This window comes from Elaeis guineensis, chromosome 1 (genome assembly GCF_000442705.2).
Source record: "Elaeis guineensis isolate ETL-2024a chromosome 1, EG11, whole genome shotgun sequence".
NCBI lineage: Eukaryota > Viridiplantae > Streptophyta > Magnoliopsida > Arecales > Arecaceae > Elaeis > Elaeis guineensis.
In genome coordinates, this window is record NC_025993.2 from 15,856,612 (window position 1) to 15,875,104 (window position 18,493).

Genomic DNA, 18,493 nt, shown 5'->3' on the forward strand with positions numbered 1-18,493 from the left:
TAGTTAGAATTGTTATACCATCATCCATGTGAACTTTGAACCATCAAATAAAACATCTCCATATTATTCAATAAAATTTAAAAAAAATTCTACAAAAATTGAACAATTATTGGTTATAACCATTCTACCATGTGTATCTTAAATCATCTAATAAAAAATTATTACATCATCTAAAAATATATATTCTTTTATTATAGCTAACAAAAGAGGCCAGCTAGTTAGTCATGATTAGTATTGAACATTTTTTCATTCAAAATTTTAACCTACCTTGGATAATAATGAATCTTTTTTCATTAATGAACGATGCATTGATTTTTTATTGGATAGTCCAATTTATATATGATAGAGCAGTTCTAACTAATAATTAATTAATTATAATTAATTATATATTTTATTTTTTTTATATTTTTTAATCTGCAGAAGTTTTGAAATTTTAAATCACCAAATAATATGGTGATATTTCATCAGATTGTCCAAAGTTCACGCGATACAATAATTCTAACTAATAATTTCCCTACAATAGAACAACCACTGGTTAGTCCATCGAGCTGATGGGGTAACGCCGCGGTTCAAAACAGGTCTAGATTTTTTTTAGTTTGGAAAATATCGCAACTAAAATATCTACTTACTAGTCTCCCTAAAAACATGGCTACTGGCAGGGAACCCTCACCACGTAATGCTGCACCGCCGGAACACCGAGAAATTTCCACGTACGCCGCCTCTCCAATCCAACAAACGTCCGTCTACCGCCACCCCGGTGACCCTAACCACTCCTTGCGATTATTCTACTCCCCGTCAAAAGGGTATTTAAGCTTTCTCCTCTGACCCGTATCGTCGCGGCCTCGGCCAGCGAACTAAGATCCGGTCCTCCGCCGTTGCCGCTCCTCCTCCGTTTACCCGCTACCCTACTCTCCCGTCCGCTACGCCGCGGTTTCCCGACCCCCCAGGACTCCGTATTCTGACTTCCTCGAGTACCGCCGCCGTCTCCCTGGTCCGTGGTCGGATTACCGCCATTTCCTCCACTATCTTCTCTCCCCTTCTTCATATCTCTCGCTCTCATTCTTGTGTTGTCCTCCCGATTTCTAGGGTTTGTGGTGGAGTTTCTCCGTGGCCGGAGATTGATGAGAGTCCGGCAAAGGATCGGCGGCCATCGATGACGACCGGAGCGCTGGGGCGAGTTCGATGCGGGCGGCGCTTGCGAGGGGCTCTCACATGGAATGGCAGATCTCTCTGAGTACGGGGGCGTCGATCGGGACATCGACAAGGTGAGGGAAGCACATCCTTTCCCCCATGGATCCTCTTTTTCTTGCTATTTTTGGTTAGATTACTGCTTTGGAAACCTTCGTAGAAGAGAGGAAGGATTCTTGGGTTTTGACTGTAGAGGCTAGTCAAATTGCAGGTCATGGAGTTCGTATTGGTTGTTTTAGGACTAATTCTTGTTCTGTGATTGGTGCGATATCGGACTGCTACTATCTTTTAATCCCATTGTGGTGTAGAGCGGTTGCAAATGTTACTTCCCCAGATAAAATTATGGGAAGGATTCTATATGGAGAAATCCATGGAAGAGCGGGTGTCACTTTGAGATTTCCATTAAAGTTTCAATTTTTCTCCGTATTTCTCTATGATCACTTGCTTTTATGGGGGCAAATGCAAAAGACTTGTACAGAGATGGTAGATTAGATGGTAGACTAGTTCTATGACTGCCACCATTTCCGAGGACTGGAAGAATGAGCATGGTGAAATATGGAAGATGGGACTAATGGGACATTACTCTAGGATTGACAGCACTGAGTGCTGACCCCCTTCCTCATGAGATCTCAAAATCAGCACAAAAGGCTCCCTAAAAGTTACGTGGCTGTGGCAAGTGATCTATCTAGGTAGCCCCCCCCTTTCCTCCAAGGTTTCTGGAAACGGTAAGGTTGGCCATCTAAGTGGGTGGCTGATACCAAGATAACCAAAATCTTGGTTTATCTTGGCCAAGAAGTAGAGTTGGGGAAAAGTCGGAAACATCCGGATTCTGGCACATTCCGAGGTTTCCCAATATCTCAGCCAATATTATAGGAACCGAGATATTGGAATCTTGGCCATTATGGCAAATCCGAAATTACTTGTTGTATCAGAGGACTAATTTAAATATTAATAATTAAAAATTTAATTTAGATTTGTAAAGTAATGCTTAGGATATATCAGCCAACATACTTGTTGAGGTCGCATGCCCAGAGCGTACGGACCTTCCTCCACGTGAGATATTGTCCGCTTTGAGACGGTGCGTGCCCACTACAGGGATCACTAGAATGCCGTCCCTCACGGTTTTGCCCCCACAAAAGGTGCCTCACGTGAGAAGAGGGAGTCCACACTCATAAGCAGCAGACGCTCTCGCCTGTGGTCGATATGGGACTTTCGAGGCTCAGCCTCCCGATGCCCAACCCACATCACAGCCCCCCCAGTCGAGTGTGGCTGCTGCGAATTGGGGACTAAGCCCAACCCACATCACAGCCCTCGCCTAGGTGGGACTGCTGCGAATTATGGACGGGTTCCCCTACCTGGCACGCCAATGTTGAGGTCGCGTGCCCAGAGCATGCGGACCTTCCCCCACGTGAGGTATTGTTCACTTCGAGACGGCGCGTGTCCGCTACAGGGATCACTAGAACGCCGCCCCTCACGGTTTTGCCCCACAAAAGGCGCCTCACGTGGGAAGAGAGAGCCCACACTCATAAGCAGCAGACGCTCTCGACTGTGATCGATATGGGACTTTCGAGGCTCGGCCTCCCGATGCCCAACCCACATCAATACTAATATCACATTAGCTGATAAATCAAAATATATTGGTATATACTGCTTGAGATTATAAGGTCCAAGATATCATTTATATGACATTGTTGGGTGCACGAAATTAGTCAAAACTAATATCTTGGCCGATATATCTAAACATAATATATTGGCTAGATCACAGTGGCCAAAATATCAATTATGTCATCTTGGTGCTTGCTTCGTACTGCTAAAAACCTTGCTTTCCTTTGACTAGCTCTGTCTAGCAATTTGACACCAAGATATGGATGGTGGATGGTTGGGCATAGAATCTCTCAAGTAATGAAACAAATCCTAACTAGGTGACATGGCTTAGAGGGTTGATAGAGGTACAAACACTTCACACTTATGGGCACTTATTTTTATGGTGACTGGACTTTAATGATTATGTCATAAGTGTTGAGATAATAAAAAATGGTGAGGTATATCCTGAAGAGGGATTAGGTAAGGCAAGTGTATGAAAATGATCTACACAAAAACCATATATACATACAACAGAATTTTTTTAAAAATTGCTGAATAGTGGTGTCATAGTCGATTGGATGACTAATGAGGATATTCTTCATTATGTTTGTAATTAGGGTATAAATGAGCTGAACTTCAGGAAATTATGGCCAGCTCAAGCTTGGATTGATGCTAGCTAAACCATATTGCCTCAAGTTTTGCCTGCGTTCCTTATGAGCTTTGGAAGCCTAGCTGTGGCTTAACTTAGATAAGCTCAAACTAGCTAGAATTTGACTCATTGATTTGGTAGTTAAAATACAGTATGAGGAGAAAGGGGAGTCAGAATGTACGAGATGGAGACCTTTTGATCTTGAAGAGGGAGGGTTAGGTCATGGAGCTGTTTGGTTCCCAAATCGATGTAGCCCATGAGATATCCTTTTTGGCTTCATTGCTAGACGATGGAGGAGAGAGGCTATGGGTTTGGTATTGCTGCATTGAGCAGGACAGAGAGGGGAGAGAGAGAGAGAGGAAATTGGTACATGGCTGTTGAGTGAGATTTGGGGTGTGTAGGATTTGGGTGGTTTAAAGCATGCAGGTTTCTTCTTGAGACCTCAGCCATCCTATGTTAATGGTTGAAATATTTGCAACATTTCACCATTAGATTGATATCTAATGGTTTAAATATTCTCCTCCTTGCTAATATATAAATCTACGAATTCAAGCTTAATTAATCTTGAGAAGAACAAGCCAAGCAAAGCTCAGGCTCAGCTCAATTATATTTTAAGCTCAGATTTTGTGCTTAAGCTCGGCTTGCTTATTAATTAAGGGAGTCCATGTCAAGCTAAATTCTTAGCCGAACATATGTTGCTCACAAACAGCCCAACTGTTTGGCAGCACTAATTGTATCTAAAAATTCAAAAGCATCTTTTTTCATGGAGCAAGTGAGCCTTCAGCACTTTCTAGACCCTTCTACCTTCAGGCAATATGTGCAAATTAGGTTCGCTTAGGGTGGAGATTGTGTCAAATAATGTTTTTCAGGGATCTCTTGGTCAAGTACTTCATGTAGGATGAAAAAAATTTGGTTTGCGCTTTGGACTTTAGTCAATGCTCTTTTAAATGGTAACCTGAAAACAATTCATGACTGGGTTATTGTCTTGAAATCACAAGAATTATCCGGTCATTAGGAATTGCATATCCTAGTGTGCTGCCATGTGTCAGCCTTCTGTATTCTTAGAAATGCGTCGTGCATATGTATGTATCTTTTGTGCAACCTGAAACTGATTGACAAAACACTTTTTTTTTTTGAATTATTGTGGAGCTATTGGTGTGGTTTTCTTCAAATAGAACTAAAAGGATGCAAGAAACATTATTTAATAGCTATAGAGAATCCAGTAAAATCATTCATGTGCAATTTACTAAATCTCGCTTCATTTTTGGTGAAATAAAAAACTTCATGAATCATACGTGTTTTCGATTCATTATTTTCAAAAGAACTATTGAGACTTATCTTGCCTTCAATTTGAGACAATGCTTTGAAAGGACATATTGTGTCTTATGTTAATGCGTCTTGTTGCATAGAAAATCTCATTTGAGCTGCATGCTTTATGCCTTATGTTAAATATTTTCAGAGGAGTATGCATTATGTTTTGTTTCTTTACACAACCCAGAAAAGGGAAGGAGTTGGTCTAGTTTACTAGTGACATGATCTGTTGTTCGTGGTTTTAAATCCCAAGTTAAAGTATATTGAGACATGTTATTCATACATCATTTAACAGAAGAATAAGAATGATGACTGTGAGTGAAAACAGGATGTTTGTGATAAATCTCTTCCTAGATACATGCAATGTATCTTGACTTAAACTATCAGAGCATGTAATCAAACATCAGCACAAAGTCTAAATCCTATCTCTCTCTTTCTCACACGATTTTCCTCATTCTTCTAAATATATTTTGTAATGCAGGGATTGGTGAAGCTTTTGCTTTAAGCCTCAATCCTCACTATTCATCTCACTTAGACTAGGAATCCTCACTTTATGTCTTTGCCTCTTTCAACATTTTTTCTACATCACTAAGACTTGTTTCTGTGGAAGTGAGCTGCACAAAATGCACAACAAGAAAGCAGTATCATCACGAGGAGAAGTAGAAGAGGACGAAGCATATTTAGCAATTAAGAGATATGAACATAAAAGTATTGTACCATCATCCCTTGTATTCTCCTATTATTTGCTACCAGTGGATTTACATATTCATGGTAGAACATGGGTCTGATAGAAGTATTATAGGAAGGAAGGCGGAACTGGAACTAGAATCTGGATTGGTTGGCCAGCAGTACGAGTCGGTACGTGTCTGTATCAAATCGGACCGGCACGAACCAACACAGAGGAGAAGAGAACCGGAGAGGAGGAAAAGAGAGAAAGAGGGGAAGGGGAGGGAGGGAGAGGTTGGCTGGAGAAGATACCAGTGGTGGCCACAGACAGGCTGCACCATGGGTGCACTCGAAGGGTTGCCAAGGCCTCTGCTTCCTCTGTCAATTCTCGGTCGAGAGAGAGAGAGGAGACAAGCCATCGGAGGGCCTCCGGGGGCACCGGACAGCTTAATCGCGCTTGTGGCACCATGGATATGAAACAGGAGTGATCGCCTTCGTGTTATGAGATTTTTTTTAAAAAACTCTGACAATAGTGAAGTCGGTAAACCCATTGCTGGCTTCATTGTTTTTAAGATTTTTTTTATTGGTTGGCTTTACTGTTTCTAAGATTTTTTTTTCAAAAATCCTCAAATAGTGAAGTCGGTATTAGGTTTGCCGACTTCACTATTCATTATCATTTTTAAAAAATATGATGGTTGAACAGGGGCGGTTGCCTCTATTTCGTGGTTGTGGCTTCACTTGCACGTTTTTCGCCATCCGGTGGCTATGGTGGCCACTCGGCATCCTCTGGCAGCCTCTTAGCCAGCTGTGCCTCCCCTTGGTATCGCCGCTCTCCCTCTCTCTCTTTCTCTTTCAATTAAACATTCTATCGGGCAACACCGAGCCGTGGAGACCTCCACGGCCCTCCGGCGGCCTTAGTGGGCCATTGGTGGCCTCCAGTGGCGGCGTCCCCTCTGTCCCTCCGCTCTTTTTCTCTCTCTTCCTCTCTTTCCCTCTTTCTTATTTGGTGTCTCATTTGCCCAGCCGAACAGTCCTGGTTTGCTGTCGGTACGGAGCGGATCGCCCTGAACCACTAGGTTTAAGATGTTTTGGCAAACACTGGTATTTATGTTAATTAGGAATGCTTTGCTTATGATTTTTCCTTTTTTTTTTGTTTATCATATTCTACTTACCCTTTTCTTTTTCTCTTTTTCTTTTTAAATTTCCTTCATTTTGATGTATGAAAACTGTTCAAGTTAGCTGCAGAGGCTTTTGCTGATAGGAATGGAGATTTTGGTTTTAATTTTGAATAGTCAAATACACCAGAACTAAGAAACAAAAAAAAATTCTCTTGCTTAACATGGTGTTTCGCACTTTGTTTATTTTTAAGGAACACTTAGCTTGTCAGTGAGTAAAATTGTATGTTTATAAGTAAGATTCATGACTTTTCATTCTTTACATGATGCTGATGCTTTCTGACTAGGGCCATTGGAAGTTGTTACTGTCGTTCATTCTGTTTGCTTTCTATTATTATAGGTACGTATTGCTCTGAAAAAGGGTACTCTATTGCTCAAATATGGTCGTAAAGGGAAGCCAAAGTTTTACCCATTCAGACTATCCAATGTGAGTTTGCTACTGACTTATATGAGCAAATTAGCTGAAAAATAATTACATTACATTCTGTCAGATTCATGTGCACTTTATTTGGTTAATGGGCTTTTGAACCATTTGTTTGCATATCATTTAAGGCTCTATCAGTTTTTCCAGGATTTTTCTTTTTTCAATGAGCATATCAGTTTGTTTTTTTTTAATATTTCTATAGAAGTTCAAGCTTCCAACATTATTGATTCAATTATGGCCCGGAAGTTCCCATAATGTACGTGGGCTGCCTAGACCTTGCCTTTTTGTTGACTTTGGTAGATACATGTTTCTCTGCTTGGGTTATTGTTTAATTGCGTGACTGTGACAATTTAGCTTAAACCATTAAGGACAAACAATTTGTTTTCTAGCTTTCTAGGATGGTGTAAATTCCATTAGATGCTAATCAGTGAAACCAGATTAAAGATATTCCTGCTACATGCTTGGCTGCTCTTAGATCTGGCTTGTAAGGTAGATGTTTGTGCTGCTGTCATGTCTCATCAGGAAAAATTAACTCAACACAACAAGATGCATGTTGGAGAATTGATCAGATACTGAGTATCCACCTCGATGCACATAGCGACCAGTTAATGTTTAAAACTCTATTCTTGCTTATGCAAATAAATCTATATTGAGACTTTCTGATCTGAACCATGGATGGATTCTAAAACATATGCATTGGATAGCATGACTCCATGGCATGTGAACTGTTGGGGCATCTATCTGCTAACCATATCTGTTGTATTAGAGGGCGTTGCTATTACTGACTTCTGGGGTCCTGTTCCATGCATTACAGGATGAATCTTCTTTGATTTGGATTTCAAGTAGTGGTGAAAAAAGTTTGAAGTTGGCTTCTGTTTCAAGAATTATCTCAGGACAAAGAACTGTGAGATCATCACCATAATCACCCACTTATTTAAATTCTGTATAATGTTTATATTATGCTGCTTTGAAATGACTGGAGGAGTGAATCGTTACTTACCGCTGATTTACTTTTTAGTCTGTTTTTCAACGATACCCGCGTCCTGACAAAGACTACCTGTCCTTCTCACTTATATACAACAATGGGAAACGTTCTCTTGATCTGGTTGGTACAGCTACCTTTTCTTGAGGCTTCTGTTGTTCTTGTTTTTCTGATGATTTTTATCTTTCTGACTATTCTGATTTTCGTCATTGTCAAAAAGATATGCAAAGATAAAGTTGAGGCAGAGCTGTGGTTTGCAGGCCTCAAGGCATTGATCTCCTCAGGTCAATATGGACGTTCAAAGATAGATGGATGGAGTGATGGAGGATTTTCTCTTGATGTAAATAATTTGCCTTATGCTGCCTAATTATTCTTAATGGTTGCACTATTATATCCTGATTTATTTCAGCATAAAGTGAATGCAGTTTTATTGGTTCTGTATTACCTATCATTTAAATTTCTGTGCCCTCATAGTGTTATTGTCTGCAACTACATTGACAAAGGCAATTCTATGTTGGTTGATCAAGATGTTTAGAAATTAAATATTATGTTGTTCCATGTTATATTTACTTGAGTTGTCTAACTAGCAATTAGGCATCCCTACTTGTTCACTGGCATCTTGGGTTTTGTGACATCGCCTCTCTTGCTTAAGTATTTTTAGTACTATATCAAAGATGAAATGTTAGATCAAGAGTTGGTCTTAAAATGTTCTTGAAGTATATTACCTTTATCCATAAAGCTGACCACGTATGATGGAGCAAGAGGGATTACTAGCTGCTAAATTTATTTTCTTAGTCTATTATTTACAATCATACAATTTAACCTTGTTAGCTTCTGCATCATGTTCATTCTTTGATTTAAAAATGATGTGAATTCACACTTATGTCAAAACAGCCATAACCTTGACCACTTAGTGCATATTTGAGGGTGCGTTTGTACTCATCAAAAATGATTTTGGATCTAAAAAAGAATTTTGAGTATTTGGTTATAATCCAAAAGTAATTTTAGATTGCATTTAAAATCCCTCAAAATGTGGTTTATGTAAAGTTGACCTCCGTCCGCTTTCCATGGACGTAGCATCGCAAGCTAAATATCACGTTTGTGGGAAGTTAGTTTTTTTTAGAAAAATTACTTGTTACCCTTTGAATACCTTTTTTCCCACTTTTTTTGTCTATTAGGACTCTTTCTCTCTTCAGATTAATCTACTCTGATCTCCATCCACATCCCCGATTAACTCCTCTCATCTCCATTTACGTTTTTTTCTTCCAACTTTCAGGATTATTAATTTCTTCTCATCTACATGTACATCTCTTTTTTGTCTGACTTGTCTCTCGTCTTTCTGTCTTTAGATTAATCTCATCTCATTTTCATTCACATTTTAATTAATCTCCTCTCATCTCTATGTACATTCCCTTTTTCCGACTTCCAGGATTAATCTCCTCTCGTCTCTCCTCTTTTGTCCAACCTTCTTATCTATTAGGACCTTTCTTTCTTTATATTAATCTCCTTTCATCTCTATTAATGTCACGTCTCTTTTTGCCCACTTTCTTGTGTATCAAGACTCTTTCTTCGATTAATCTCCTCTCATTTCCATCCCCGCTTAATGATACGAAGGCAATTCCAAAAGAAATAAGAAACTCAGTGAATAACTTAAAAAAAAAATAAAAAAAGGATAGAAAAAATAAAATAAAGAATTTTATATCCAAACAACTTTAGAATCATTTTAGATATTTGTCCCTTTTGGTCATTTTGTCATTCAAAAGCAGCTTTTGAGTCTGTTAACCAAATATACAGCAAATTATTTCTCTAGCTTCAGAATAATTTTAGGATAATGATAGCCAAACAAAAAACCGTGTTGTCCCAAAGCAGCTTTTGACATCGAAACACAGTTTTTATTGAAAGTTGCTTTTTGACCAACAGCTACAGCATGCTCAAACAGACCGTTAGACATCTACAACTATTTCAGGTTAGATTTAGTTTTAGATAGTTTTTTCAGAGAGCCTTGCATTTCTTAGATCGCTTGTTGAATCATTTAAAATTTCTAGTTTTAGCAAGTTTGGAACTTTTCACTTTAGAATTATGACTTATGACAGCTGGTAGCCTAGCTGGTAGCATTACTTTATAATATTGATATAAGTGCTGTCATTACCATGGATGGAAGTGCCATATCACTTGTCTTGTACTGGCCATACTGTATCATATTGGTAAGGGATTGGCACTAGTGTGCCCCTTAGTGGTGTACTGTGCCAACAGATGGTATGACATCCCCTTTTTGCTGTGCTGGCACCAACAAGTTTAAACTCTGGTTCCTACCATACATAAGATACTGGTACTGAGAATTGTAACCTTGATTATTACATTTTTAACCAGGCAAGAATACTATTATCACATACACTGGTGCTTTCAACACATTTTGTATCAAAGTTTGCAAAGTGAAGACTTAAAACCTACCCAAATTGGTGATTCTTGTAAACCACAATTGAATATGTATGTTTGAAATTTGGCCATGTAGTTTCCCTGGTCTGCATAATTGATGTACTACACCTGGAACTGGAACCATGACTTCCAACGAAATAAGATAAATCCACAAAGTATATTAATTTTCAGGGGGACTTACCTATGTCTCATGACAGAAAATGATGTATTTATCAACACAATGTCAGTTGGGAGATTAACTGCAAAATACTTGGCGCTTGCTCACTAATCTGCCAATCCTTTTAGAGAATAAATGGAATATGCTTGCATGAGTGTTCCGAATTAACAATCCCTTGTTTCTTTAAGCTGCTTGGCTTGGCCTATTCAAGCTAGAGTTTGCTATGCTTATATAATTTATTGAAGTGGAAGTTGATTTAGATTATATATGTTGACTTTTTAGTGAGCTTATCCATGTACTGTGAATTTAGCTGATAATGTAAGTGTTGCCATTGCTATGGACATCAAATACAGGCATTGCTTGTTGAGGACGTGAGAATCATTATCTGTTGTACATAGGAATCTTGGTTTATGCTGGATAAAATCAAAAACTTTGTGTTTTGTCATTCCTGGTAGATCTGTCATTTTGTTAGGCTGTTGTATGCTCAAACTGTGTTTCTTAGATCTGCATACTGGAGTTTTCTTCATATCACATTTACATAATATGAATCCTGTTATCCACTTAACAGTATGTCATGTTTTTGATGTATGGTTGCTTGTGACAGGATAGCAGAGACTTGATATCCAACTATTTAGATTACAAGTGTACGGATACCATACTCGATAGTCCTCAGAGCAAGATAAACACTATTTGTTTACCCAGAGACCATTCTTTTGAAAATTTGGTATATTCAGAAAGATCACATCCAACAAATATGCAAGTAAAAGGAGCTTCTTCGGATATTAGAGTCAGTGTATCTAGTGCCCCTAGCACATCTAGTCATGGCTCCGCACAGGACGACTGTGATGCTTTTGGGGATGTGTATGTGTGGGGCGAAGTCATATGTGACAGTTCTGGAAGGGCTGGCTCTGATAGAGGTATTAGCCCTTCCGGTGCAAGAACTGACATCCTCCTGCCAAAGCCCTTAGAGTCGAATGTAATGCTGGACATTCACCATGTGGCCTGTGGAGTCAGGCATGCCGCCCTTGTTACAAGGCAGGGAGAAGTATTTACATGGGGCGAAGAATCTGGTGGACGCCTTGGCCATGGAGTTCGGACAGACATTATTCATCCTCGGCTTGTCGAATCTTTATCAGCCTGTAATATAGACTTTGTTGCCTGTGGGGAGTTCCATACTTGTGCACTTACTATGGCTGGTGAACTTTATACTTGGGGAGATGGCACCCATAATGCAGGACTTCTTGGTCATGGTACTGATGTCAGTCACTGGATACCTAAAAGAATTTCAGGACCTTTGGAGGGGCTTCAGGTTTCTTTTGTCTCTTGTGGCACTTGGCATACAGCCTTGATCACAACATCTGGACAGTTATTTACATTTGGTGATGGTACCTTTGGTGTCTTGGGGCATGGAAACCGAGAAACTGTTTTACATCCAAAGGAAGTAGAATCTTTAATGGGGTTGAGAACAATTGCTGTTTCATGTGGGGTATGGCATACTGCTGCAGTGGTAGATGTTATTGTGACACAGTCCAGCACATCATCTGGAAAATTATTCACTTGGGGTGATGGGGACAAGTATCGCCTAGGCCATGGTGACAAGGAGGCACGGCTTGAGCCCACTTGTGTAGCCTCTCTAATTGATTACAATTTTCACAAGTTAGCTTGTGGTCATAGTCTTACAATTGGCTTGACCACCTCTGGACATGTTTTCACCATGGGAAGTACTGTTTATGGTCAGCTTGGTAATCCCCGTTCTGATGGAAAGTCTCCATGCTTAGTCGAAGATAAGCTAGTTGGTGAATCTGTTGGAGTAGTTGCTTGTGGTTCGTATCATGTTGCAGTCTTGACAACCATGGGTGAAGTTTACACATGGGGTAAGGGAGCTAATGGAAGATTGGGACATGGTGACCTTGAGGATCGTAAAACACCTACACTTGTTGAAGCTTTAAAGGACAGGGCAGTCAAACATATTGCTTGTGGATCAAGCTTCACAGCTGCCATATGTCTCCATAAATGGGTGTCAGGTGCAGAGCAGTCTCAATGCTCAGCATGTAGACAGGCTTTTGGATTTACTCGAAAGAGGCACAATTGTTACAACTGTGGACTTGTACACTGTCATTCATGCAGTTCTAGAAAGGCTTTGAGAGCGGCATTGGCCCCAAATCCTGGGAAACCTTATCGTGTATGTGATTCCTGTTATGTGAAACTGAATAAAGTTTTAGAGTCTGGTGGAATTATTAACAGTAAGAAAAATGTTATACCCCGCCCCTCAGGTGAAAGCAAAGATAGGCTTGATAAAGTGGATACAAGATTACCCAAATATGCTTTGTCTAGCAATGCGGATTTGATCAAGGATTTGGACACAAAGGCAGCCAAACAAGGGAAGAAATCGGACTCTTTGTCTTTGATTCACAGCTCTCAAGTTCCTTCAAATTTCCAGCTGAAAGGTATTGCTTTTGCTGAAGTTGATCTGCAACAAGCAGTTCCCAGACCAGTCCAAACATCAGTCCAGTCTGTAAATCATTCCAGATCTGTTTCACCTTTTTCAAGAAAACCTAGTCCTCCACGCTCTGCAACACCTATTCCCACGATGTCAGGTCTTTCATTCTCCAAAAGAGAGGCTGACAATGTGAAGAAAACAAATGAGCTGCTGAATCAAGAAGTTCAGATATTACGTGCCCAGGTACTGTTGCTGGGTTTTGACTCCTTGCTAGTTAACCTTGACATCTTTGACCTGCAGACTTCTTATCTTTTATCCTGCATGTGGATTAGGTTCATAGTCTAATGCGACGGTGTGAAATTCAAGAATTTGAGTTGCAGAAATCGGCAAAGAAAGCTCAAGAAGCCATGAAATTAGCTGCAGAGGAATCTGCAAAGTCTAAAGCAGCAAAAGAGGTTATAAAATCCTTGACTGCACAGGTAATCTTCTATTATGTTCTTCCATTTGTGTAGCTTGCATTTGCTTATTGCAATGGTAAATGGCTTGAGCTGACAAGCGCGATGGCATGAGTTTAAATCCTAGAGCAGCTACTTTGTGCAAAAAATAGCAAAGGTTAGGTTTGTCCCCAGTCTGTCCCTTCCAGGACCTTGGATTGCCGGGATCATAACTTGCTAATGACCCTTTCTTTTAAGCTTGTATGATTTTGGGAACTGATCTTTGACAATTCAGTAATCAACTGAGAACTTAAATAAGACAGAGCATGAGTGCTAATATAAATTCTATTATTGGAAAACTATATGGCCATTGCTATAATTAACTTGCTACTGTAGATAACATTTATCACCAAAGGACTTGTTATCGTTTAGGGTTTGTCCTGCAAGAGCTATGCAGAGCTAAGTTGGTCAATTCAGTTTTCAACATTAAACTTCTGCATATATTAGCAGTTTTGGCTGGTTCCCAATGATTGTATCATGCTATGATGCGCAGCAGAAAATGTGGACATGCACCAATATAAATTCTTACAACACTCAATTGTTATCAAATACACCTAAAGTAGACAGTTTTGCCAATGGAAATATTTATTTATCTATATTGTATGTATCTAACAATCTTACATCTTAACTCATCTAGAATGTCTGTTGATGTTGATAAACATATGAAAGTTCAGATCACTTGTCATATACGAAATTAACAATTAACTGTCAACCCATAATTCTAAAAATATACAGTTATAATTTTCAAATAACATCAATAAACAAAACAAATTTTAATGTAAAATCATGACTGTTTGCTTGCAAATTGCCTTTTTGGGATATGCAAGTGAAAATATATCAACTAAGAAGAGGAATAAGCTAACTAAAATTTTCTGTTATAACAACTTAACACATTTAATGATAACGATTGGGCCCTGTCAAAACCACATGGAATTGATGTTATAAATCATCATTTGCCAATCATTCTTGTTAAGGCTATATACAGGAAAGAAATGGAAGGGTGAAATGGGTTGAAACCAATATGAAACCATTTGGAGCTAGTCCATTGTGGTTTCCTGATAGTGATTTCCTGTCAGTTTCTCAAGAAAGGGCAATTTTGTGAAGAAACCATAATATAGTTTATGGAGGCTGATAAATCTGCCTCTCACACTGGGTTCTCTCTCTCTCTCTCTCCCTCTCACCCCCTCCCTTCCTCCCTCCCTCTCTTTTGTGCACACATGGTCCCTTGCGCCCGTATTAGGAATCAATTCAATCCATGTTTCTTGATCTTTGAGAAATCAAATTGAATGCATTATCCAAATTCATTCTTATGAAACCTAAGTTTGATCGAGACATGCATTTCCTGGTAACTACGGTTTGTCTGTCGTTTTTTGTAGAACCTCTCACAAATTCTAACATGTGTCCTTCGTATATACTCAATCCTTGCTTTATTCTTCAAAAGTTAATACACCTCCACCCATCTTAGCATTCTCTTTTTTGGGCTCTCTTTTTTAGTCCAACATCATGAGCCATACATACTGTGGCCTTACTGTTTATTTGAAAAATGTTTTCTTCCAAGCCATTGTTGAATGTGTTGGTTATATGACACTTTAGAGGCATCTCACAGCTTCATTGATATGGTTCTTATTTATTTATCTCTTTAGTCTATCCAGTTATAGATCCTAGACAGATCACACCTTTGTATCTATTTACCAATAATTTTAACTGGAACCTCACTTTTGTACTTATTTTTATTCCCATGTACATTCATATACTGTATTTATGTCCTAATTTTTAAACATTGAGGGTTTTCTCCATCATTTTGATTCATAGCTTTTTTCTTTTTTTTCACCAATCAAACACTTTATCAGTTGCCAATAAAATCTGAAGTATGTTCTGTACCTAAGTATTAGCAATAAGTTAAACTGTTATTAGTCTAAAGTGATTCATGCAACCGCTGATCCTTGTTGTAAGCCTATTGTCCTTGAAAATTCACTTGTACCTATGCAACTACTCTTGACATTTGTCTCTGTCTTTGTACCTAGCTCTCCAACTTAGCACATTTCAGGAAGGCAACAGCAAGAGTTGATGTACTTGATCAATTATTATAATAATTATAAATTTTGATGGAATAATTTCTTGGCTTTTGAAATAATAGCAGAGGTGGCCCTAAATAGGAGTTCTTGGCAAATGAGGATCCTAAAACCTGACCCTGAATAGTTGGGATAAGGTTTGGTGGTCATGATAATGGAATGTTTCTTGATCAAAATTAGGACCTAGTATATCTAGATTCCCCCTAATGAATGAAGTAGAAGAGGTGAGATCTGCATCCACCTCAATATCAAGGAGATTTTTTTCTAATTACATTTCACACCATGAGTTGATTTGTTGAAAGTCTGTTGTCAGTGCAACCTTGATAATTATGCTTGCAGATGAGCAAAGTGAGACTGTCACAGATCCTCGTCAGCCTGAAATTTGATCATGTTGCTATTGCAAAAAATTGATAGGAACCATCATCAGTTTTCTAGTCCTTTAGGGAAAATTGATGATCATTATTACTTGCAATTTCTAGCCCTCTATATTTCTGCTGTAATTGTTATATATCGGTCTTATACAATAAATCAGCAGGAAGAGATTCATCCTGAACGTCAGGAATCTTTTTGGCCTAGAATAATCTAGAACTACTGACCTACTGTTGAAGACAGATTTTTTGGTGCAATCACTTTCCTCCGAAGTCCCATCAAAATTTTAAACTCTTTTAACCAACCATGATTACATTGTTTTCACCTACTCTGGACTGCAAACTGATTTCTGCTGTAAGGCTGTGGGGCTTGCTAGGAGTAGTGACTTGCAGTTTAATAACTACAATGTGGACTAGTGATATAGTGCTTGAGGTGGGACTTGGCCAAAGTGCATCTTGCTGACTCTGTTTCGCTGCATCCTCCATTGTATGGGATGGCAGGTGATTTTAGTTCTACATACAAGTTGAAGCTTAACATTGTTCTCCATGCTTGCACGTGTGCTATTGCTGGTTTCCTTATTAATCTTGGTAGAGCTTTCTGATTATCAGTATTTGAAGCTTATGCAAAACATGCTGATCAGTGTTATTTTCTCTGGTAGCTAAAAGAAATGGCAGAAAGGCTTCCAAACGAGGTCCATGAGAGCAATGGCTTGAGATCAATCCACTTGCCAAATGGCATTGACCCATTTGCTATTCAGCACACTGATCCGCAAGAAGAGCACCACCTGTTGAGAAATAATGATAGCAATGGTCCATACGTGCATCCAACCACAACTCTCCATTCAGGTCATAAAAATGGGTCCTCAGGCCAAAGTGATGCAGCAAAAGACATTCATGAAGCTAATGAAATGAGAATGCATTTTCAGAATCATCAGGTTGCAAACCCCAATGAAGATGATGAATTTTTGAAAACACAAGACCACACCAATGGAGAAATGCCATCAACTAACAGTAGAATAAAGGATTCTGATAGCAAGGAATCCAAACCCCTTGAAAGCAACAACATTTTAAAGCCCGGAAGCCCCACTTCAGCTAGTAATCAGGTTGAGGCTGAATGGATAGAACAATATGAACCTGGTGTATATATAACTCTCATTACTCTTCATGATGGAACTATAGATTTGAAGAGGGTGCGATTCAGGTAGTTAAGAAAACCACTTTTTACCTATTTTATATCAAAGCTATTGATTTTTATTTCCTGATAACAAAAATTCTCTTGCAGTCGGAGAAGGTTTGGTGAAAAGCAAGCCGAAACGTGGTGGTCGGAAAACCGTGATAAGGTGTATGAGAAGTATAACATTCGTGGGTCAGATAGGGCATCAGCAGTGTCTACTCAATCTGCATCCTGAAGAGAGCATCGTTTCAATCCTAAAGAAGCAGCAACATCCTAATCTTTGAAAGAGGAACTAATTGCTATGGCACAGCAGAGCGCAACTTTTCATTTTTGTTCCTTTGTTTTTGTTGTTCCTTTTTTTTTCCTCCCCTTTTTGTGGGGTGGGTGGTGGGGGGCAAGAGTACAGGACTGGATTTATATTACATGGTTTATGTTTCCTTCAATTATGTTATTTGTTCATTAATATACTATGCTCTGAGTCTGCCCTTGCCTGTTGTATTGGTGTATATAAAATTGTAAAAAAATGAGATAGCATGGGTAAGATGGGTTTTCTCCTCTGCTTATTTGTACAACTCATCTTCTTCTTCTTGTGATTGAAGATGAATGGCTTCTCTTTTTAACCCCATTTTAGCATATGCTTCTGCACAGAGGATTGAATGGGGCTTGTTGAAAGTATAATGCAAAAATTCACAGCTCAAGAATTATGGTTAACTAAGGTTTGAAATCTCTCTCTCTCCCTCTCTCTCTCTCGTTTTAGTTGATTTTTTTTTTTTAGTTGGGTTTTAAAGTTATAATTATGGCAGTTTAAACATTTTCAGCAATTTCACTCCAAGTTTCAAAGTTCTGGTCATAAAAAAGCTCAAAAAAAATTAAATATAAAATAGGTCAAAGAAAGTTTTACATAGCATTTGGAGTATTTTGTGATGTGTAGGTGTCTTATTTGTGTAATTTTGATAATTTTAAATTAAATTTATTATTGCATGTAAGTAAAATTTATAAAGTATATTGATTTTATTAACTCGGAACATACAAATTATTTTCTCTTTGAACTAAATTTTGTTTAAAAAATAATTATATCTAGTAGTTCCAAAACTTTTTAAGTGCCTAGTGCATTTGAATTTTTCTTTATCATTTTTTATCGGAACTCAGAAATACTTAAACATTTGCATAAATTACATTTCAGGCATATTTGGTCAGAGGAAATTAGATTCTAAAATGTGAATGAGTGACTCTTGTTCTAATTTGGATAGTATTCTAATTTTGATTTCGGTTATAAACCATATGCATGGGAGGATATGATCATTTCAATTTTTATTCTAATCCATCCTGTTTTTAATTCTAGTCGCAAACCAAGGGTGCCCTTAATGTCTTTA

At 38.6% G+C, this 18,493-nt stretch overlaps 1 protein-coding gene across 4 annotated transcripts; it reads left to right on the forward strand.

Annotated features, from left to right (window-relative positions):
- Positions 1-680: 680 nt before the first annotated feature.
- LOC105037994 (PH, RCC1 and FYVE domains-containing protein 1) lies at positions 681-17,692 on the forward strand. 4 transcript variants are annotated; one of them, XR_012138198.1, is made up of 10 exons: positions 681-991; positions 1,087-1,265; positions 6,914-7,000; positions 7,812-7,901; positions 8,016-8,102; positions 8,200-8,319; positions 11,177-13,255; positions 13,345-13,491; positions 16,307-16,447; positions 16,606-16,744. XR_012138198.1 is itself a non-coding variant. In XM_010913648.4 (10 exons), the coding sequence occupies exons 2-10, from the start codon at positions 1,218-1,220 to the stop codon at positions 17,353-17,355; spliced, it is 3,327 nt and encodes a 1,108-aa protein (XP_010911950.1). In that variant the 5' UTR covers positions 686-998; positions 1,087-1,217; the 3' UTR covers positions 17,356-17,692. The 4 variants fall into 4 exon arrangements, 3 of the variants coding, with proteins under 3 accessions (XP_073107040.1, XP_010911950.1, XP_010911949.1); XM_010913648.4 differs by lacking the exon at positions 16,307-16,447 and adding an exon at positions 17,229-17,692 and having other exon boundaries at positions 686-998; positions 16,606-17,147; XM_010913647.4 differs by lacking the exon at positions 16,307-16,447 and adding an exon at positions 17,229-17,692 and having other exon boundaries at positions 687-991; positions 16,606-17,147.
- The last annotated feature ends 801 nt before the right edge of the window (positions 17,693-18,493 follow it).

Excerpts from the sequence above, each read along its gene's own strand:
- LOC105037994 (XM_010913648.4), top strand. The coding sequence starts at position 1,218 with ATGGCAGATCTCTCTGAGTACGGGGGCGTCGATCGGGACATCGACAAG. Across the intron at positions 7,902-8,015 it reads TTATCTCAGGACAAAGAACT|TCTGTTTTTCAACGATACCC; the intron begins GTGAGATCATCA and ends TTTACTTTTTAG. Across the intron at positions 13,492-16,605 it reads TAAAATCCTTGACTGCACAG|CTAAAAGAAATGGCAGAAAG; the intron begins GTAATCTTCTAT and ends TTTCTCTGGTAG.